Below are 24095 nucleotides of genomic sequence, written 5' to 3'. Positions count from 1 at the left end.
GCAATTCCGGGTTTTGAGGAGCTCAAAACTCGGCTTCGCATAAAAGTTTACGCGTTATTGCGCTGTTTTACGTAAGTTTTGCGTAGTTTGCGTGGTTCTTACGCGAACAATGCGTGAAATATGCGTGGAATATCAGCGATTGTTCGCGAAAATGTTGCCGCTATCGCGTTCAACGACTCTCCACTGACTATAAGCAGACATAAATAATGACGCATGTTTCGCGCTTGTAACACAATCTATGTATCAGAACACGCAAATAAGCGCATGTAATACTTACGAAATACTGATCGATGAATCACTAATGTATCACTCTTAGTATTACCACTCACATATGATTGGCGCTATATTTTTGCGTGATCTTTCCGTAGTTCTTGCGCAATTCATCGGTGATTTTTCATTGCGTAAATCAGCGAAAATGGTCAAATTCTCGACGGACAAGCACGCAAAACCAAATTTCTTACGTGATTTATGCGATTACGCAACTTTTGGGCAGTGTGACCGAGCCTGCATGGAACTGCGTAAAACTCCGATCCGGCGCACATCGGCGGACAATACGATCGAAGGTTCCACGTCAGATTCGCGAACTCCAATGGCACTCCTTACAGCAAAGGAGAGAAGTCCTGCGTCTTGTCCTCTTCTTCAAAATGCACCACAACCTAGTCGAATTCAGCACTGCACCCTACATCACACCAGTCCACAAAGCAACAAGACATGTTCATAGTCAAGGCTACCATCTGCCAATCTCCAAAAATGAGCTTCATAAGCAGTCCTTCTTCCCACGCACTGTGCGGTCTTGGAACTCACTGCCTCCTGACATCTTATCAGCCCCATCAGTGGAAGCCTTCCGGCTTAAGCTGATGGCAAGCTACGCAGTGTAGACTGACACTGCTAAAAGATTTTTACTTGCACCATGAGATAATTTATACAACTGCACTTCCGCACAAGCACAGCACGCACAGCATGAATCACGCCTGTAATAATCTTCAAGTATGAAGGACGCAGGACTACCAGAAGAAGAAGAAGAAAAATTCATGAAATGCGCAAATCGCGCATGTTTCACGCAAGGCACTATTTTCTTACGTGATTCATGCGTTTAGGCGACTTTTGGGCAATGATACCGAGTCCTCAGCGGGGAATTGCTAGTCAAGCGAAATAATTTATGGTCACATTACCGCACTGGAAATGGTACAAGTCATGGTCAACTCTCAAGCAAAATCTGGCTCAATCCAGGCCAAAATTCCCACCCCAAATCCCTGCCGTTTGGTTGAAGCGAATTTCCCCCGACAAGCCCCGGTTTATTCCCCACCCACCGGGGCAAAATAAGTGAATCTCCCCCGACAAAGCCCGGTCCATTCCCGACCCACTGGGGCAAAATGATTGAATTTCCCCCGACAACACCCCGGTCCTTCCCCGGCCCACCGGGGCAAATTAAGTGAATTTCCCCTAACAAAGCCCGGTCTATTCCCGACCCACCCGGGCGAAAAAATTGCTGAAATCCCCGCCCAACTTGGTTGCAAGTCCCGGCCATCCCCGGGTACCCATGGGCCGGGACTACAATTGACAAGTGCATAACTCCTTGACACTTGACTGTAGTATGACGGCACTACCGCTAGTGTGAGACTGAATTTACCGGTAAAGTTTAACGTTAAATTTACACACGTTACACTTTTTTTTAATAGGCCAACGTTAGAGCATCTAAATTACTTTCATGACTTTCGATGAGTTTTGCATTTCACCTGCTTTTTAATTGACCTCCAAACATGCACAAAGTCACCCTTGATAATTTATAAGAGTCTAGAGTTAGAGTAAAAATATATCCCGTTTGCGGCAGTTTAAGCATTGTTAAGGGTTTTTCCGACTTGTAAACAAATCAGGTAAATTATTTTCAACCATTTCATAGACAAGATTATTCATTAACGCAATTGTTTTCATAAAAGAAATTTACCATTGACCGACGCAGTTTTCATGATTTACCAGGGCAAAACCCGGCACAATTTTCGCCGATAAGGGCGATATGCGACGTAGTATTTCTGCTTGCGGCACGATGTACAATCCCTATGCAATACGCGCGTGCTCCGCGATCTTTAGCTGAACGCCTTCACATGTCTCGCGAACATTGCGTAAGCCCCAATTCCCATTTCCTATGCATTGGCCGCAAACAAGATCGCAATTCTGGCGGTGTCGTTGATGTCTTTCTCGTGTTTTTCTCTTTTTTTTTCAATGGTAACATTCACTTTCCGAAAAAATGGCGGCCCACATCGGCTCGCAAAAGTTCTATTTTACGTGAGGATATGTTTTCAAAATCCATGAACATCGAGAAAACGACAAAAAATCCAGTTTCTTGGACCATTGTTTCTTAACTTTTATGTTAAGAAGTACCGGAAATTTCATTTTGGATGCGATATGTTGTCATTTAGGTGAAAAAATTTCACTTTCGTCAGAGATCATGCCTATTTTAGCGGTTGGTTTTTGTTGATTGCTAGTGTGTTAGTATATGTGTAGTGTGCATGTAACAGTGCAATGCTGTGTTTAGCGGTATATTACCGTGTATGTTGTACCGGCCGCTTACTGCCGCAGTTACTCTATTCAGTATTGCATCTGAGTCTCTAGTAGATGTATTTAAAAGACCTGGAAAGTCCAGATAGAAATTAAGTTTTCACACTTTTAATGTTAACAAGTGTCAGAAAATCTTTGGAAAATTGCGATCGCTGCTGGAATTGCTTCTCTGTACACAAGCACAGTACGAATGCGTTCAGTGCATGCACTTACAAAGGCCGAGTTGATTTTGGTCTGAATGTAGCCACAGTGTTCCGCATATTCTATGGTGTCATTGGAAAGCTAAATTTTGTTTTTTCCTTTTCCTCGGTCAAGTCTTGCGTTAGCGGTTGTAGCTGCATATAGCGCCAGCGGTCTGCATGAGTGTATACTGCCACATACATGATGTATATCTTTCTCTATTTTTTCTTCCATTTTCAGGTAGAACATAGAATCTAGACCTATTCCTAAGTTTCTATTATTATTCTATTATTCTACATTGTGTTTTTTTTTAATTGTCTTTCTATATTTTTATTATAGTACATGTAATTGCTTTCCTCCCTTCTTTTCAAACATATCCATCTCTCTCTTGCTTTCCTTTATAATGTAAGTTTCTCTTCTTTCTTTCCTTCTGTCATCTTTTAGTTTACCTGTCTACTCTCTATTTTGCGAACCTTTTGTTTCATTTTGTCTAATTTGAACTTTTTGTTACAGTGTAGGCCTGTCTTTTCTTTCATTATTTTTTCCCCTTTTCGTAGCCTTTCCCTTTACATTCTTTCACCCCTGTCTTATAACCACATTTTTTGCAATCTTCTTTCATTCACACACACACACAGGCATACACACATGCTTTTTTTGTTTTTGTTTACCTTATTTTTTTCTCTTTTTTATATGAGCAATAATGCGCAAATTATTTAATTGCAAAATAATACAAATTTGATTATGACAACATAAAGTTCCACATTGTTAATATTACGAATGAAAAAGGAAAAGAAATGTATATAAAACAGAACACACAAAACCCTCACATAACATGACCAACCCCAATCCTCAAATCAGTCGGTACCATGACTCGGTATAAGCTGAGAGAAAGGCTGAAAAAGTATTATCTTTTTATAGGCACCATAGAAGAACTTGCCCTGGTCACTATGAGATAGCTACATTCAGATCAATCGCAGAGCTCGCTGCCGTGCTGCCATGAACATGTTTTGTACACCGTGCTGCACTGTCTGCTCCTATGCAACGCAGTTATCGCAGAGTGAGTACATGTGTAGCTGCGATCAACATTATTCCGAGAAGTAGAAGAGTGTCAAAATGCGAAAATTCCTTTCCTACTGGACTTGAATCTCTCTCAGATGCAAATATTTGAGGCCGTTGGGTATTTAGAGCGAGTTTGTGCATGTTTGGAGGTCAATTGACAAACAGGTTCGAAAGTACACTAGCGCCAACATTGACATTGTGTTACCTTCCGGATTCTCCTTTTAGAGTCTCTGAATAGATTGAACGAGACACTTGAACTAAACTGGACCAGTGAACACTGGACACTGAAACTGGAAGAAAATGTACAACAACTGGGGAAGTGGGCCACCGAGAGGCCAAATGATGGGACATGGACCTCCCGGACCACCTCAGATGGGAATGCGTCCCCAATTTCACCCAAATGCTCCAATGCCTGTAATGCAGCGTGGACCTGGTCCAGGACCTGGTCCAGGACCTGGTGGGCCAATGTTTCATGGTGGAAATCCTCATCAAATGATGGGCCCAAGAATGATGGGCCCAGGTGGTGGGCCCATGCCTGGGCATGGACCTGGCATGCCTGGGCATGGACCTGGCATGCCTCGGCCTGGTGGTAATGGAAATCCAGGTTACTGGGGTGGACGTCCACCCTTCCAGCATGGCCGTCCTCCTGGTCCCAGACCTGACAGAGCTCCTGGACCACCACCATTAGTGATGGCTGGAGATCCTGGACCACGTCCTCTACAACAGATGCAGAGGGATCCACAGGTATTAATATAAATTGCACATGACTAAATTAAAGGGTATAATGTCCTCTGTTGGATCATCTCTTCAGTAGTCTCTGATCAGTGCCTGAGACATCAATTCAATTCTCGTATTTTATAAGCAGCTTAGCTTCATCAGGTAGAAAAAATAACAGTGCTAGATTTGGGCCTCTTGATCGTAGACTGGAGGTATTTAACTTTTTTTTTGCCTTCCTTCAAGGAAACCAATGCCAAATATAAATGTGGATTGAGTGAAAGCAGTAGTATGATGTAATGTATTGAAACTACATGACAATATTAAAAAAATATGAAAATTCAACATATTTTCTCTCGTAGTAAAATGAAAGAGCATTTAACTTGCTTCTTTCAGAACTGAAGAGCTGGGGGGATGATGTTACCCTGAACGTAGTTTACAATGTACAGTCAACCTCGCCTAAGTCGAATCTATTGGGACCGGCGAAAACACTTCGACTTACGCGAAATTCGACTTCCGCGGAAGTCGAATTTTTCTTCGACTTGTATTTCCAGACGAATTTTCATAATGCAGTGTCTTATCATGTTTTTAGTGGCCGTGAAATTACAGTAGACGGTAGTATTATGTTGTAATTAGTATTTTTGTTTTGTTTACGTTTTAAAAAAGAATCCTGGAGCTCAATTATTGGACTGTGATAATCGAAATGCGTTGCACGTAATTTCTGCAAAACGAATGCGGGAGGTGGGGACGCCGTTATTTGTTCGGGGATGTTTTTACTTCGGTAAGAATTTGAATTACATATATATATTTTTTTTTTTCAATGAACTTTTCCGCACAATGCGTCATGATCTCATGGTCGTGATTTGCTTTTGAAAATGTCTTTACTGTCTCGACATAGCGCTTGACCTTCGCCAGATGTGTGCGATGTTCGCAAAATCTTCGTGAAACATCGAACAGACCCCGAAGCTTCTTCGGAGAATGTCTCCTGCATGTTTCCCGATATTCTCCGATAAATGTTTATAATGCAGCGTCTTTTTATGTCTTTATTGGCAGTTGAAATACAGGAGACGGTATAGCAATACGTATAGTATTTAGTGTTTTTTGTTTTGTTTTGAGTTTAAAAAAATCGAGAAACTTAAGTTATTGGACTGTAATAATCGAAATGCGTTTCATGTACGTCAAAGGGATCATTAGCTCACCTGAGCCAAAGGCTCAAGTGAGCTATTGCGATCGCCCTTCGTCCGTCGTGCGTCGTGCGTCGTGCGTCGTCCGTCGTCCGTCGTCCGTCGTCCGTCGTCCGTCGTGCGTCGTGCGTAAACTTTTTACATTTTCATCTTCTTCTTGAAAACCCCAAGACCGATTTTCATCAAACTTGGCAGGTAGCATCCCTAGGGGGTTAGGAACTCAATTTGTTAAAATGGGCACCATGCCCCACCCAGGGGGCCCCCAGGGGGGCCCAAACCCCCCAAAATTAAGGAATCTGTAAAAATCTTCTTCTCTAGAACCAGAAGTGATAGAGCTAAGTTAATACTATGAGTTAGTACATTGATAACTGTAGTTTCAAGTTTGTTCATGGCAAAATTAGGGGTGCCCCCCTTGGGACCCAGGGGAGGGGGGTGGGGAGGGGTTCTAATGGGGCCTAAATTGTACATTTTCATCTTCTTCTTGAGAACCCCATTACCCATTTTCACCAAACTTGGCAGGTAGCATCCCTAGGGGGTTAGGAACTCAATTTGTTAAAATGGGCACCATGCCCCACCCAGGGGGCCCCCAGGGGGCCCAAACGCCCCAAACTTAAGGAATCTGTAAAAATCTTCTTCTCCAGAACCAGAAGTGATAGAGCTAAGTTAATACTATGAGTTTGTACATTGATAACTGTAGTTTCAAGTTTGTTCATGGCAGAATCAGGGGTGCCCCCCTTGGGACCCAGGGGAGGGGGGTGAGGAGGGGTCCTAATGGGGCCTAAATTGTACATTTTTATCTTCTTCTTGAGAACCCCATGACCCATTTTCACCAAACTTGGCAGGTAGCATCCCTAGGGAGTTAGGATTTCAATTTCTTAAAATGGGCACCATTCCCCACCCAGGGGGCCCCCAGGGGGGCCCCAAACCCCCAAAATGAAGGAATCTTTAAAAATCTTCTCTAGAATCAGAAGTTATAGAGGTAAGATAATACTATGAGTGAGTACATTAATGACTGTATTTTCAAGTTTGTTCATAGGAGATCAAGGGGTGCCCCTCTTGGGGGCAGGGGGGGGGGTTGGTTGGGAAGGTCCAAATGGGGACCTGAATTGTACATTTTCATCTTCTTCCTGAAAACCTCATGGTGTATTTTCATCAAACTTGGCAGGTAGCATCCCTAGGGGGTCAGGATCTCAATTTATAAAAATGGGCACCATGCCCCACCCAGAGGGCCCCAGGGGGCCCCAATCCCCCCCCCCCCCCAAATTAAGGAATCTTAAAAAATTTGGGCCCTTATTGTACAGTTTCATCTTCTACTTGAGAATGCCTGGTCAAATTTTGGTAGAGCTGTGAATAATTTAGATTAGTGACTGCGTGAAAGGTGAACTTGCGATACTCAGGTGAGCGCTAGACCCGCGGGTCTCTTGTTCAACATTTATTTTAGCATCTTCCGTAGCTGAATGCTATTGCTATTTATTTTCGAACGTAAAAGCAAACATCCGGCATTTATTTTATCATCGTACGGAGTTGAATACTATTGTTATTCATTTCCGAACGTCAAAGCAAACATCAAACGTTAATTTCACCATCGAATGCATCTAAATGTTTTGTTACTGTTATTCATTTCAAAATTTGAAAGCAAACATCCGACAGTTATTTTAGCATCGTATGGAGCAGAATATTACTGCTATATTCATTTCCGAACGTAAAAACAATCATCTGACATTTATTTCAGCGTCTTCCGGAGCCGAATGTTATTGCTATATTTACTTTCGAAATTAAAAACAAGCATCCGACATTTATTACATCATGGTACAAATACGGAGTTGAATATTATTGTTATTCATCTCCGAACGTCAAAGTGACCATTCGACATTTACTTTTATGGAATAGCATCTTCCTGAGCTGAATGATATTGTTATTTTCTTTCGAATGTAAAAGCAAACATCCGGCAGTCATTTTATCATCGTACGGACTTGAATATTATTATTATTCATTTCCGATTGTCAAAGCAAACATTCGACATTCCTTTCAGCATCTTCCGGAGCCGATTTTTATCCTTATTCATTTCCAAACGCAAAATCAAATATCTGACATTAATTTCAGCACCGTACTTAGCTTAATCTTACCGTTATTCATTTCCAAAAGTATGAGCAAAGATCCGACATTCATTTCAGTATCATACGGAGTCGAATATTACCGTTATTCATTTCCAAAATTAAAAGCAAACATCTGACATTTATTTTAGCTTCTTACGGAGCCGATTGTTACCGCTGTTCATTTCCAAAAGTAATGGCAAACATCCGACTTTTTTCGCGGGCCACCAAAATCTTAATTTCTGAAATTTTGGTTTTTATGTTCTTCTCAGCTGGACATCAAGGATACAAGGGATATTAGGGTTAACTTGTATTCGACCCTTGGGAGTATTTTATTACAAAAGTAATGGGTTTTTTTTTTCCTTCGCTTGTTTATTGAAGAATGAAAGAATGCTTCACTCAATGTTTGAATGACGTGCGGGAAAAAAAAAAGCTTCGACTTATGCGATGAAAATTACATGTATTTACACAAATCTGGACTCGAAATTATCTTCGACATAGGCGAAATTCGACTTGTAAAACTTCGACTTGTGCAAGATTATTTTAAAGAAATAAGTAAAGAGAAAATCTGGACTTTTCTGGAGCTTTGACTTGGCCGAGTTTTCGACTTAGGCGAGGTCGACTTAGGCGAGGTTGACTGTATGTCTAACAAATCTGTTAAATGTACCTTTCATGAATAATGACATTTTTTTTTCTTTTATTGGCCATACATGCACATGACTTTATGAACTGGTGTAAAATCTAGCCTTTTAAAGCTATGATGACATCGAAATTTTAAAAAATTCAATAACTTTTGAATTGTTTACCTGATTTTCCTAAAACTTATGATGTTGTGTTTTACTGCAGCTGCAATACTGCTACTTTACGATGTATCTCTCGATCTACATTCATATATTTTTTTTTGTTTTGTTTCTTTGGGGGAAATGGGGGAGAGGGGTGGGTGGGTAATGTACAGGTACTAGTGTAAATATTTATGAATACTGCATCAAGATACAAATGTATTGATCATAATTGCATGGCAGGGATATTATTGTACACCTGTACTCTCTTTCAATAAAGTTGTCCACTGCAAGCCTAGGTTGCCCCATGATGCTGAAGTTGCCACAGTTTTCTTGCAATGACAGATCGCGTTATTAAGTCAATTTGTGTGTGAGTTGTACAGGACAGTGCTGTTATGATGACACTGCTTGATTGACCATTTCTGTTTACGGATACCAACCACAGTTTAACTGCAACTAGTGGCAAATACCTTTAGAGCAAAACTGCTGGTAAATCAAATGGCACATTTTCTTGCACAGTTTGTATGCCATGTTTAATGTTGTGTCTCATCCATTCATAGGATGAGGCGTTAAAGTTCAGGAGCCTTCAAGATAAGGCCAAAGAGTGGCAGGCCACTGCATCCGACCGGCAGATGGCTGAGGTGGAGCAGCAACGCCAGGCCATGGAGGAGCAGTGGAAGAACTACCACAGTCAGATGCAAGTGTACCAGCAGCAGTACCAGCAGTGGTACCTGTCACAGGAGGCTGCTTTGGTCAATGTCAAGTTGGTGAGCCTGAAAAGCCTTGTCTGCCATTACAAAAGCACAAGTGTCTTCATTATGTGATATTCAAGTGTTGTTTTTTGGAAGAGTCATATTGATATTCTGCGGTATCAGCTGCATTGTTAACAGGTGACCCTTATAAAGAGAGAGGTGGGATATGTAAATATAGGTTTAAAGTAGAGTCCCGGGATACAGGCATTGTGCCCTGACAGAAAGATCCATTGAACTTGCCTTTGCCATACTGGGGTAGTTATTCAATAGTGCCATAACATCGAATTTCATTTTCCCTTTCTTCAAATGTTATCTGATTTTAGGATATTTCTAGGAATAACAGAATCAGACATACTATGTTTTTGAATAAGGGGGGAAATTTTAATATCAAAATATGCTTTGGAAGTTTTACTGAATAGACCAACTGACCAACATAGTAAAATTTTATGCTTACGTGTAAATGAAAAAAAAAAGAGCAAAATCAGAGAGCATACCCTATGGTTTAATATCTTTCATGGCAACTACGAATGCACAGAATTCACATTGTAGATTCCAAATGCTCAAAATATTTATTAGGAATTGGTGAATTCCAACAGCTTTGTAATTGGGCAATTCCGCAGTTAGGTGGACATGACATGGATAAAAGAAATGTGCCTCTTTATCTTACTCTTTAATTTAGGTACCAACTAATGCCATGGATGTTCACCAATCATTAAGGTCTTTCAAATTCAGTACATTTTATTTTTCGTATTTATTGATTTCGCGAGATCTAAAACCATCATTTAAAATGTACATGTGGGACTGGGGATGCTGAAATTCACTTAAATGCAAATTACAGTGGGTTCCTTTGAAATTTTTTCCTCAAAGTTTTGCTAATGGGTAAAAGATGAATACATTTAAATACTCCAGAAGTCATGTGACATTTTGTCAATTACAAAAGGGTGAAATGACCTGCAGAATTACTCCGGACAAATGTAACGTTACTAACCATAACGTTACTAACCATGCTTTTGGGGGTCTAGCTAAAAAATAATTGGTCGAACTGCTAAAGAAATTTGTGTGAACATTTGTCATGATGCAATAATTAAAATTAATGCAACACTCTTCTTGAAGTGACTTGAATTTTTGCACACTTTTTGTTACAAGACATTGATTTTTTTGTCATGTCCTTTTTTCGTAACGTTACTAACCTGCCCTTTAAGTTGCCATAGCAATTCTAATATTTCATGGATTGTATTCATTCTTTTCTGTATCATAAACCTGGGAAGGATGAACATGTTTTTGACATAATTTTGACTTGAAATGAATAAATGGTAATTTAGTAGTAAAAACAAATATCTGAATTTGTTCAAATGTAACGTTACTAACCGCGGAATTGCCCAATTAGTTCCCCTAGGGAATTATTACCATAATTTGAAGAAAAAAAAATTATTAGTGTGTTGTTAGAAATTTTTGCAATTGTCCTATTTTGCCTGTGTCTTTAACGTTACACTTGTAAAACTAGAGATTGAATGTGTACATTTCCATCATCCATGTATTGAAGGTGGAGAGAGGCTCACTGAAACCAGTCAGGATATGAAAAAGGTGTCCCTGTCAGTCTTATTAGTATATAAACATTTATGGTTCAGTAAATACCCAGCTTAGATGTCTAAATGGACTTTGCGGTTTCAGACAGGATATTGAGTGATGAGTAGCCATCTTATAACTATCAAGTGGATGTCAACACTATATACATCATCATTATTATTGAATCCCAAAAAGAAAATGCATTAACCTACCATCAGTAGACATGGAAGAGATTTGTCGAAAATTATTTTTACAATTCTGTCAGATTGTAAAGTTCATTTTAATATTGTGCATTATTTCAAGAGATGATGTCCCACTTTCGCTGTTTTGTTTTTTCGTATTCAGGAGGATTTGCATGAAAAGAAGAAAAATTGTGAGAAACAGCTGACAGATTGGAAAACTCAGTTTGACCAGTGGGTGGAACAGCACAAGCAGCATCCAAACAAACAGCAATTTGACCAGTATCAGAATCAATGGAAATCATGGCAAACTCAAATGGAGAGCATGCTTAATACCTTGGACATGCAAATAAAGATCAAGGAACACTCGCTTCAAAAGGCGAAATCTGACAGTGTTCCAGCAACGCTAGCACCGGCACAGTTGCAGCCAGGAAACACGCCCCAAGTGACAGGAACCAGCTCTGGAGCACCAAGTGTGACGCAGGATGTGAGAACTACTACTGCACCTGGAGGGAATGCGGCTCAAGCACAACAAGGCCCTGCACTGAGTGGGCCTGGGATTGGACCAGGGATGGACACGCGACCAGTGGGTCCTGGGATGGCGGACTTTGGTCCTGGACCAAGGGGTCCAACTGGAACAGGGTCCGACCAGGGCATGAAAGGTCCAGGCTCGAGAGGGCGAGATGAACGTGGCAAAGATACAACTGAAGCGGGTCCTAAGAAGAGCAAAAATTTCTCCTTTCCATTTCCAGGGGATTTTCCCTTTCCTGATGACATGGATAGTTTTCCTTTCCCCCCAGATATGAAGCTTGATGATATGTTTTCTGCTGGTATGAGTTCTGATGATTTTCCATTCCCATTTCCAGATTTTCCCATGCCTCCAGATTTCATTAAGTCTGATGACTTCCCCTTTCCTGGTGATATGAAAACAGACATGTTTCCTGATATGTCAACCAAGGAGATGTTTGCATTTATGAGCAAGATGGAATCTAATCTTGAGAAGTCAGTCCAAGAGGAAATGGCCCAAACCTTTGGTGAAAACAAACCATCTCCTAGTGCTGCAGAGCCTAAACAAGCTGGCCTACCTCCAGTGCGTCCTCAGGGCCACACTGACTCCAATCAGAGAATAGGAGTAGAAAGAGAGCCAGGATTTAGTGGTACAAATGATGGGTCACGTAGTAAAGATGAAATTCAATCTGGCATGGGTAGAAGACCCCTAGATAGTGAAAGAGTACAAGTAGGTATGAATAGAGGTCCGGGGAATGTAAGTGCTAGTCCATCAGGTGTCGATGGAAGTCTACCTGGAATGAATAGAGGCCCTCCTGTTGTGGATGAAGGACCTTCAGGTATGAATAGACCTCCTACCGGAATGAACCCAGTTCCACCTGCCATGAACCCAGTTCAACCTGCAATGGATGGAGGATACCCAGGCATGGGTGGGGGTCCGCCCATCAATAGAGCACCACTTGGTATGACTTCAGATCCTGGTATGAGTAGGGGTCCACCTAGTATGGATAGGGGTCCACCTGGTATTAATAGGGGTCCACCTGGTATGGATAGGGGTCCTCCTGCTATGGATAGGGGTCCTCCTGCTATGGATAGGGGTCCACCTGCTATGAATAGGGGTCCACCTGGTATGGATAGGGGTCCGCCTGTTATGGATAGGGGTCTGCCTGGTATGAATAGGGGTCCGCCTGGTATGGATAGGGGTCCACCTGGTATGGATAGAGGTCCTCCTGGTATGGACAGTGGTCAAGCTAGTATGCAAAGGGGTCCACCTGGTATGGATAGTGGTCCAGCTAGTATGCAAAGGGGTCCTCTTGGTATGGATAGGGGTCCACCTGGTATGGATAGGGGTCCACCTGGTATGGATAGTGGTCCACCTGGTATGAATAGGGGTCCAGCTAGTATGCAAAGGGGTCCAACTGGCATGGATAGAGGTCCTCCTGGTATGGATAGTGGTCCAGCTAATATGCAAAGGGGTCCACCTGGTATGGATAGTGGTCCAGCTAGTATGCAAAGGGGTCCACCTGGTATGGATAGAGGTCCACCTGGTATGGATAGAGGTCCACCTGGTATGGATAGTGGTCCAGCTAGTATGCAAAGGGGTCCACCTGGTATGGATAGGGGTCCGCCTGGTATGGAGAGGGGTCCACCTGGTATGAATAGGGGTCCACCTGGTATGGATAGTGGTCCGCCTGGTATGAATAGGGGTCCGCCTGGTATGGATAGGGGTCCAACTGGCATGGAGAGAGGTCCTCCTGGTGTGGATAGTGGTCCAGCTAATATGCAAAGGGGTCCACCTGGTATGAATAGGGGTCCACCTGGTATGGATAGTGGTCCAGCTAGTATGCAAAGGGGTCCACCTGGTATGGATAGAGGTCCACCTGGTATGGATAGTGGTCCAGCTAATATGCAAAGAGGTCCACCTGGTGTGGATAGGGGTCCACCTGGTATGGATAGGGGTCCGCCTGGTATGAATAGGGGTCCGCCTGGTATGGATAGTGGTCCATCTGGTATGAATAGGGGTCCACCTGGTATGGACAGAGGTCCACCTGGTATGGAGAGGGGCCTTCCAGGTATTGAAAGGGGTCCACCTGGTATTGATAGGGGTCTACCCAGCAGAGGTGCTGTGACAGGTCCTCCTGGAGTTGACAACTTTCCACCAGGTGCGGAAGGGGATAAACTCAAAGCAGCTATTGCTCCACCTGGCATGGATGATCATCCTCCTGGTGAAGAAGCTCCTTACAAACCTCCATACTGTAGCCCTCCTAGAGACCTCCCACCTCCCGGGGTTGATATCGCTCCTCTTGGAATCGATGGCCAACATATATGCACAGCAGGTGGACATGGCCCTGCTCAAGATGAGCCCCTTCCACCAGGGATGGAGCCTCCTCAGTACAGTGTAAGAAGTGCTGCCAAGCCTGATGTTGCCCCACCAGGATTGGATCCCCCCAGTCCCCCAGGGGCAGAGCAAAATGCTCCAGACAGTGACATTTCAAAAGCAGAGAATGAACCGGATGATGCAGGGCTTAGTGAGTTTGAGCGCAAACAAAACCTACCTCTGTTTCCTCCGAGGCAAACCAAGGGATTGACACAACACTGTATTCCAGTAACAGCGATGGTTCAGGATTCACTTGGTTCGAGCTCGTTTGTGTCATCACGACAAACACTGATTGGCAATCCTCTTGCTGGCTTTGATACCCTGGAATCAGAGAAGGCTCGAAAGAAGCAGTTAGAGCAAGCAGAAGAGCATGAAAAGACTAAAGGTAATACAGCGAAAAATAAGTTTGCTACCAGTAATGCTTCTGCTGCCAAAGATAGTAAAGACTCTGTAAAGAAGGGCTTAATACAGATTAAGAATGAGCCGAAGTCCGAACCAACTGCTAAAAGTAGTCGTGATCCAAACAAGAAAATAAATATTATAGTGAAGTCACTCAAACAGTCAGATGAGGAAACTCAAGAAAGCGATACCCATCGACGGACTTTGCCCCCACCTCCAAACTCTTCCAGCAAAGGCCCAGCTCCTGCATCAATAGGTGAACTCTTCAAACGGAACTCCTCAGGCACTGTTGGGTTCAACAAGGAAACAAAGGCAACGCTTCGGAGTTATCGCAAAGCTGCAGAGGAAGATGAGGAGGATGAGGAACATAAGCATGAACCAAAGAAGGTATGAAAATTGTAATCAACTCATTTTATACAGCATATCAAATACCAAAGGCGTTGTTAACTAGGCAAATATTTGATCTTTCATGGAAAACAATTCAAAAATGGTGAACATGATATGGGATTTTGTGTGAAAATGTATCATGGTCAAGATGAAACTTATTTACATTTTGTCATTATGATTTTGAAATCTTTGTTTTTGTGTGTCCAAGCAAATTGAAACTGGTAATGTAGAGGAAAAACTACAGGGTCTTCTGATCTTGGAGGTTTTTTTTTCTTTATTATTATTATCATTAAAAGACAATGTATTGCAGCTTGGCCTTTTCGTTAGATGAGTTGGGCTGTTCAAGTCTCTGCTTAACTGGGTAGTCATGATATACAAGACAATGCAATCACATGCAATTACAGCCATTTTGCACATGCATTAAGTTAATGTTTTCATTTTGTCATTATTTTGGACAAACAATGGTAAAATTTAAGCTCTAAAAACAGCTGATCCAGCTCTGCTTGTTCAGTCTTTACTCAGCCAGTTCTCCTGTTCAAACACTTCCCTAAGTCACTCTGTTGAAATATCTTCCAGGATCTCAAAGATTCCAAAGTCAAGAAAGACAGCAAAGGCCGGGATGATTCGCTGCGGGCCTCAGCTCCATCTCCACCGAAAGGATACAGGTCAACTGACAAGAAAAAGAGGGACTCGCCATCTCCAGACAGACGTAGGCGCAGATCTGCCTCAAAGTCTCCAGACAGAAAGAGGAAGAACTCGAGATCACCTTCCAGAAGGAGAAGGGACTCGCGATCACCTGGCAGGAAGGGGTCAAGGTCACCGAGCAGAAGGCGGCATTCCCGCTCCCCTCCTGGGAACAAGTCCAAGCATTCTCGTTCTCCTCCTGGGAGGTCCAAGCATTCCCGCTCACCATCTCGAGGCAGGAGTAACAGGTCACCAGACAGGCGCAGATTAGGTTCCAGCCAGAAGGACCGGCCAGAGAGGTACCGAGACAAGTACAGCAGAGAGTCGCGGGGACGTGATCACCGGCCACGAGAGTCCAGTCAGCCCAACACGGAGGCATTTGAGAAATTACGAGAACTACTCTACGACACTTTGGTCCGTCAGCCAGATGACAAGCAGCCGGAAGTTCCTCTAGGGGAGAGGCGCTACATAGACGAGCGTCAGCGTGGAGAACCCTCCAGGGCTCCATACGTTGTGAGGAGAGAAAACTATTACCCCCAGGCTGAGAGACCAAGGATGCGTGTGCCCCCACCACCACCACCAGCACGCCCAGCCCCGCAGAGTAGTGATGTCCCCAGAGGCCAACCGTACAGCCTACCACGGGATCCTCCAAGGGATTCAACTGCTGAGCGATCTCTTGAAAAGTAAGTGCATAACAGTGCTCATGAGAACTTGGCTTCAGTGTGACGATATTCTATGTGACAGATTTTACAACAAATTTTACTTGTTGCTCATCACTTCGTCTACCTAAATCCTAGTAGTTGGAATGTGTTTTGGTTGAAATGCTGCCACTTCCTCTCATTAACATTCTAAAATTATGACTTAATCCATTGAATATGTAATAAATTCCTTTTCCTGCCATATAGCGACTTTCATAATGCATCCATATCATAGACTGTTGAATGTACATCCTTAACGGTCACTGTTTGGAAAGTTTTTTTTGTTTTTTTTTTACCCACCAAAAAGTCTAGTTTACCCCATTGGAAATGCCATTTTGTCTTCAGGTGTTGGAGAATGTGTCCACCTAATGTAGTGGTCCACTGTTTCTGGCCAGTATATGAGCTGCACAGATTATCTTTTATGATCCCAAAATCATTGATTTCATGCAGCTTCTTGCAATGATGAATCGTATTTCTGCTTCTTCAGTTTATCTTTTTATATTGTATTGCATTGAAAAATTAATGCCACCGAAGAAGCAGTGTTACGATACATTATGCATGTTACTGGCCATTTACTCTGAAAGGGATGTGTCCCTAGGGCCTGTTGCATAAATCTTTTTGCCTGAGAAAAAGTCAAGTTCATTTTAACAAAAATATTTGTGTGTGAAATCAATGGGAGAATCATACTAACCTGATTTTTTTTTATGTTCTTACTTGAGTTTTTCTCAGATTAAACATTTTATGCAACAAACCCCTGCTGGTATGATCGTGGAGGAAATTCAGGATCCCGATACAGACTCAATATGATGCTATTTTTTCTTTTTTCAGGCCAGTCACAGGAGTTCATTAAAACCAAAGTTCATTAGCAACAACTGGAGTCTAAACAAGTTATGTTTGCATCATTTGTTTGTCTGTCTGTCTGTCTGTGATACAGACCAGTGGAGAAAGAGCCGTCACCCGACAGAGACAGACTACCTCCGCTGGTATTTGAGTACGAGCATGAAGACTCATCACGGCCTCCCTTTGACATAGATGTGAGAGGTATGATGTACTTGCACTTTGCTCACACACACACACACACACACACACACACACTCTCTCTCTCTCTCTCTCTGTTGTGCGATATATGAGCTTTTAATTTAAAGTACAAGTGTAATTTTCTTCAGCGTACAGTCTGACCTCTCCTATCCAGACATGTCAGGACCGGCGCTCATCCGAATAAGGGATTTGGCCGGATATACAAATTTGTAGGAGACTCAAAGTTTAAAGGGATGGTACAGTATTGGTGGAGTTGAGGATTTGGCTTTTAACTTTTTGCAAGATACCAAGAAACCACTTATGAAATGGTGCAGAGCATGCCATTCTAAGAGGAATTCAAAGTTTATTTGATGAAAATCGGTTTTGGAATGGCTGAGACATCCATAAACAAAGTAAAACAAAGCTATCGTGATAAAATGCGGGTCCCACATTTTATTAGTATTGCTCTGTTTTGGGTATCTCAGCCATTTCATAACCAATTTTCATCAAATAAATGTTGAATTCCTCTTGGAATTACATGCTCTTTCATATTTCATAAGAGGTTTCTCATTATCTCAACTAAAAATGTTAAAAATCTGAAGTTAGGTCTAAACCAAAACTATACAAGCTCTTTAATACACGCAGCTGCCTACCCAATGGTGGCTACAGCATGTATCAATTTGCATTAACATGTCACATCCTCGTCAGCTGGTCTGCGTTAATAATTTTCTGATGATGTGCTCAATGAACGATCATATCGCCTGTACCATGCCCTGATTTAATGATAAGTTTTCTGTCTTTGCTCTTGCTGTGGTTTTGGGGTAGTGAATGTCTGAATGCATTTTATGTAGATGACAATTTGATGTGCATCTATGTTAATTACGTTGGGAATAAATCTTATGTAATTTGTGGGAGTTTGTGCAGGAATTTTGTCTGAGTTTGGAATCCCCTTGTCACCCATAATAATTTATTAGACTGAAAAAAAAAAAACATAACGGTGAGATTCTGTCTGGATAATTGAGAAATCCATGTAATGGGAGGCTGGATAGGAGAGGTTGGACTGTGGGAATATTGACAGTAGCTTTCATGGTGGGTATGGATGAAGAGAAATAGGAGCAGATGTCCTAGGTGGATACTGAGATGTTGGTGAGAATTTGTGAAGGTAATACCACTTCAAAACTCAGCCAATCATGCTAAGTTGCATTCCACTGAGTATGTCAAATTCATCACAGCCATTTCGATTGTAATGTGGAGATTAGTAAGACATAATTTCTTGTGAATAGAGTGTGAATTCTAGTATTTGTCGCATTTTTAAAATTAGCCATTGAGTTTATACCAATTCTTGAAAGATAATGACTGCTTGAAGACATTTTGAAGACAGCATTGGCGGCTCCCAGAAAATCTAATGAATTTCTATCTTCTGTGCTTATGAAACAAACAACATCTTGCACAGGAAGCAACATCTTTTTCATTAGAATATTTATTTCCCTGTGTCAGGAACTCATTTTTTAATGATATGTTGGTATTCAAAAGTGCAATAGGAATCATGATAGATATTCTTAGCGAAGTACAGTACTGCAAAATAAAAAATGTTCCTTTCCATTTTAATTTTGCACATTTCTCGAGAGCCAAAAATTTGCGAAAATGCATGCAAGAGTTCTTGTCACGCTTAGATGCATTGAATGCCAGTAGCAATTCGTGAAAATTTCATGCAGGGGAAAAGGCTGTTGCCTCCAATTTGCACAAGTTTCATGATGTGAAAATATCTTGCTTTACAGTGGTCAGTTGACCAGTCTGCTTGGATGTCGTAACCCAATGAAGTTTGGGAGCAGCATTTACATTTTTCTGACTGCTCCAAAGTTGGTCCATTTGCCAAGTCAGTCAGATGGATTTCTTCAATAGCGTTTGCCCACTTGTCTCTACAATTGCTTACAGAGCCCATTGCGAGTTTGCTCAGCAGTGCGGTGGTGGTCGATGTAGTGGACTATGAGCACGGACAGATCCGGCAACCCTCGATCCGGATTATGAATGGCGAAGAGCTGATGGAGGAGGATCAGAAAATCATGCTGTCCTCTATGGCTGCTGTGGTGGAGAATCTACCACCATTAAATGGTGAGATAATGGGTAGTGACCCCCGCTAAAAAAGCCCACTTTGTAGCAGTGCACACAGCTGCAGCTTGCCAAACTGTGTTTGTTATTAGTATGGAATGAGGGTTTAAGGAATGCCCCAGTCACATAGACATCCCGGATCACCCCGAACCACCCAGGATCTGATCCGGGGAGAGATCCGTGTTGACGCCGGGAAGCCAACACGGCAACTTTTGGAGGTCAAAAACATCCGGCGTCATCCGGGGATTGCCGTGTTGGCAGAGCAATCCGGGGTGGTCCGTGTGGCTGCCGTGTAGATGCCGTGTTGATCCGTGTAGATGCCGCGTTTGTCCGTGTAGACGCCGCGCTCTTCCGGCCTTATCCGTGTAGCTGCCGTGTTGATACCATGTGTACAGTCATACCAAAATCCCGCATCTCCCCGGATCTCCCCGGACGTCCCCGGATTTCCCCGGATCACCGTGTAGATCCTTGAGCATCCGTGTTTATATGTGACTGGGGCATAAAGTTTACGTGAAATTTGTGAGGGTGTGACAGTACTACAGTCCCACCGGAAAGAGCATTGTAGTACATTGCAGGAGATGGCACTAAAGTTTGATTCTTATTAGCAGTACTGTGGATTAAAAAGCAAATATATGGTGATGTGCAGTTTAAGGAATGCTTTTCATTGCCTCCTCTCGGACATCACTGCATACTGTAAAAGTGGTTTCTTTCGCGGTGGTTTTATTTTCGCGCTTTGAGGTTGAACCGCGAATTTAACATCACGCGAAAATGTTTTGAACTCGCCGATTGTTACAACGCTATTGCGCACATGCACACACAAAGTTTCCGCGCATTGAGTGTATTGAAAGTCAATTCACAGCGATACCGTGCAATATAGGTACAAGCATGTTATAAAGTACTCAAGAGACGATATTTCAGGTAAGCCTGCATTTAATTTTAATTTCTATTTAATAAATCAAAGAATAATTGCATTATAGTTTGGGTTTTCATGTGCAAAGTAAAACAGTTTTTGCCGACTGTGAAGTCACAGATTTTGCCGACCGCGAATTTAAACACGCGAAAAAGTCAGCACCGATGGGAACCGCGAAAGTATCTGTGCGCAAAAGAAACCACTTTTACAGTATGTACTAAACACAGGGAAAATCCTGCAAGCATGAGCATTTCTTTCTGTAAGGGTCTGATTATTTTATTCCTAAATTATGTCTGTTTCCTGTATCCTCAGATGAAGAAGATAATGTGTCACAGTTGCACCAAGATGAAGCTCCAACTGATCCGGTCCTACCGCCCACATCCCAGATGCCACCTCCTGAGCAGTATTCCCAGCCATCCCAACCCCCTGACGTATCTCAGTACGAAGCCCCGCTGGAAGTGCCCCAAACCCAGGATGAGTATTTTCATGACGAGCAATACCAGGACAGTTACCATCACCAGGACAGCTACCACCACCAGCCGCATGATACCATGCACATGCACCAGGGGCAGCAGCAGCAGGGGCAGCAGCAGCAGGGGCAGCAGCAGCAGGGGCACCAGCAGCAGGGGCAGCAGCAGCAGGGGCACCAGCCAATGTTTGGTGGTGGGCAGCAGCAGCCGAGCCAGTTCCAACAGCAGTTTCCACATCCACCATTCCAGGGTGCGGACCAGTCACAGCAGGAGGGGTCCTATATGCAGCATATGATGGCCCACCAACAAGCCCCTCCCCCTCCTCCCCCGCAGGAGAAGGCACCGGAGTCCTACCAACCCAAGCCACCGCCCCCGCCGCCACCGTCATCGGAGACAACTGCCTTCCCCTTGTGGTCTGCTGTACCCCCACCGCCGCCCCAGGAGAGCTACCAGCCCAGTCCGGGTAGAAGAAGCCTAAGCCCTGTTAGAGATCAGACTGGGGAGAGAGGAAAACGTGGTCATGATGACATGTATGTTCCTTGGTTGTCTGCATTGTTATTCTTTCATGACATGATTCCAGCATTCTAGTGCAAAAAAAAAAAAAAAATATCTACTTGACTTTCTTCTGTGTTATTAGTATTATCTAGATATGACAGCTTTAAAGGGATGGTATAGTTTTGGTTGAAATGGGGATTCGGGTTGTAACTTTTTTACGAGATAATTAGAAACCACTTACATGAGTTTATTGGATTAAAATCGGTTTTGAAATGGCTGAGATTCCAAAGACAAAGAGGTCCTAAGAAAAGATGGGACCCACCTATTAGGACCAATTTGTTCTTCTTTGTTTTTGGATAATTCTACCTTTTCAAAACCAATTTTCATCAGATAAACTTTAAATTCCTCTTAGAATTGTATGTTTTTTAGTATTTCATGAACTGGTTTGTAATTATCTTGTAAAAGTTAAAATCTGAATCCACAACTATACCATCCTTTTAAGCCCTTCATCTTGTCCACTCCAAGACCATTTATCAGAAGGGCCAAGAATTATTTCATCTTACATAAGTTCTCATGAGATTGAATAAGTCATTCTTGGCCAGATCTATGCAGGAACTTTGGACTATTTCATCTCCTTGTTAGTAAGGGTCATATATTAGTGTTTGTTATGTAAACTGCCTCAGTGCATTGTGATAGACTGATGAAAGAATTCTTGCCATGGCATATTACTGTAAAAACTCAAACAATTGTGGCACTACTTACTTTCTGTAACAATATGTTCTATCTCCAAACTACCATAGATTTGTATAGTTTGTCAGCAATTGTTGCATATAGGAAAAGATTTGTCTAGTTGATAAACTCTGCAAATGCATATCTGTTGTAAAGTGACAATGTTTTTGTCATATAAAAAAAAGGGACAAAGTATACGCAATTACAGCACATGAACTCTGTCCATGCCTGCTGCACAGTAACCCGGCACTGCCAGAAGCGCACAAGTAAACATTGAAAGTGTGACCCTGCTCAACCTCCACTTGTTGCACATTGGTGCGTAAGATCATTTCAACCATTGGCGAGTATACGAACCTGACCACTAGTGACAAAATGTTCACATTTGTGTGCATTAGGGAGAATTGTTTGTGTACACCCCATTTGGAAAGGTATTTGCGCCCTTTGCAACTTTATATTTCTCCAAGTTTGTATGCCCCGGGAAGGGTTGTGCAAGTTCCCACATTGTATTTAGTTGTGTGACTTTTGCTTCGCTGTCTTTCTTAACCTGCTTTTGTACTTTCATGTCAAGGTTCCGTGACTCTCCTCACAAGGACTTGTACAGTGACATGCCCCAACAACCCCAGCCGCCGCCCACCAAGGTCAAGAAGCGTGAAGTGGTGGCGGTAACGGACATCCTTGATCCACCCAACCGGGAGAAACGTCCCCCTAAGATCTGCGTGATCCTCCGAGGTCCGCCAGGAAGTGGCAAGTCCTACATAGCTAAACTCATCAAGGTACTGTGCTCGCAAGATTGTTGCAGTTTCTAATTTCCTCATGATTTTGTGCATTTCGTACTACTGGCTGTAGACTTCACTGGTTCACAGCCACTGTTCAGGAATTAACTCAAACCGATGTCTTTTCCACGCATACACTTATGACACTGATCTATTCATGTGCACAATCTGACAGCTTATGTACTAACTGAAAGAATTCAAAAGGAGGATCACTTTTGTTTCAATTAGGTTTGAAGTCATTATAATCAGATTCTGCTGTGGAATGCTGTTTGAAATAATTGGACAAAGTTTGTAAAGAGTGAAAGTCAAGTAGTTGTTTTTCTGTTCCTGTCATGATGTAACTTTGGATGTTTTTCAAATTTGCTACTTACATGTCATTCAGCAAGGCATTTGAATATGTGTACAGATTTAAGCTATGAGTAAATAAGTTAATGTCTTGATGTTATATGTTGACACAGCATTTCCAAGTACAGCCGCAGTGGCTGCAGCAATTCTATTGATTTAGTAGAGACTTATGTTTCGACTGTGCATTGGTCAATGTTTCAACTTCGATAACATTTGGCAATCATTGTGTGCATGTGTGTGTGTGTATAAATTTTTCAAATAAAAGAAACCTTTACACAAGTATAAACCTTCAATAGATACTGGTCTCTTACATAGCTTTGTGTCAGCAAATGAGTTTCTCATAATATTTGTGCGTCAACAGCGGGTTCAAGAATTGGATGTGCACCGGTAATTCTTAAGAGTTTGTTTTGCCATTCTCCATGCAGGAGAGAGAGATAGGCAACGGTGGTCCAAGCCCACGCATGCTGTGTCTGGATGACTATTTCATGAGTGAGAAGGAAGGAATGGAGAGGGATCCCGAGTCGGGCAAGATGGTCAAGAAACGGGTAAGAAGCAGATTGAGACACCCCTTTGCAGACTGGGCATTTATTTAGCAGAATCCAGTCAGGTGGACATGTTTCATTTCTCATACAGTTGAACCTCTCTTATCCGGCCTCCCTTTATCCGGATCTCTCTATTATACGGACGCAATCTCGCCGTGATTTTTTTTTTTCATACAATGTAATTACGGGAGGAAAGGGGGATTCCCAACTCCTTGAGAACTCCTACACAAACACACATGAATTACATATACTTGATACATTTCTTAATAATTATTTAGGTAAATCATCCCAAGAATTTATAAAAGAAAATGATTTCATTCTTGCAAACACGAACCTCTATTTTGGGGTCTGTTACTGAGTGTAACAATGAAAAGGTTGCAGTATACACATTACTACGTGTGGTACTACAATGGGCTACATCAGTACATGTGTATGTATGTATAAGTGTACTGCATGCTCTGATACCAGACACGTATGTTTGATACGCGGGATCTACGGGTAAGTAGAAGCCCCATCCAGATTTCAAATTTGGGGCAGCCTGATGACTCCTATTGAGACACATAGCGTGTAGATGTATAAAGCATTGAGTCT

The 24095-nt window shown here is 42.5% G+C and overlaps 1 protein-coding gene across 1 annotated transcript in view; it reads left to right on the top strand.

Moving 5' to 3' along the window:
- The first annotated feature begins 3931 nt into the window (after positions 1 to 3931).
- The window catches only part of LOC139733244 (uncharacterized), a 43580-nt gene continuing 23416 nt past the window's right edge, over positions 3932 to 24095 (top strand). Inside the window, exons 1-9 of the mRNA XM_071644084.1 lie at positions 3932 to 4539; positions 9126 to 9332; positions 11229 to 14732; positions 15309 to 16099; positions 17049 to 17155; positions 19067 to 19243; positions 20463 to 21150; positions 22413 to 22617; positions 23388 to 23507. Of these exons, the coding sequence (XP_071500185.1) occupies positions 4096 to 4539; positions 9126 to 9332; positions 11229 to 14732; positions 15309 to 16099; positions 17049 to 17155; positions 19067 to 19243; positions 20463 to 21150; positions 22413 to 22617; positions 23388 to 23507 (6243 nt within the window). The 5' untranslated portion in view covers positions 3932 to 4095. The remainder of the gene's footprint in view (positions 4540 to 9125; positions 9333 to 11228; positions 14733 to 15308; positions 16100 to 17048; positions 17156 to 19066; positions 19244 to 20462; positions 21151 to 22412; positions 22618 to 23387; positions 23508 to 24095) is intronic.

This window comes from Diadema antillarum, unplaced genomic scaffold (genome assembly GCF_040938485.1).
Source record: "Diadema antillarum isolate AM-2024a unplaced genomic scaffold, OU_Dant_1.0 seq00000463_RagTag, whole genome shotgun sequence".
In the NCBI taxonomy this organism is placed as follows: domain Eukaryota; kingdom Metazoa; phylum Echinodermata; class Echinoidea; order Diadematoida; family Diadematidae; genus Diadema; species Diadema antillarum.
The sequence above is the reverse complement of the archived record's forward strand: the minus strand, read 5'-3'. Positions and strand labels throughout refer to the sequence as shown.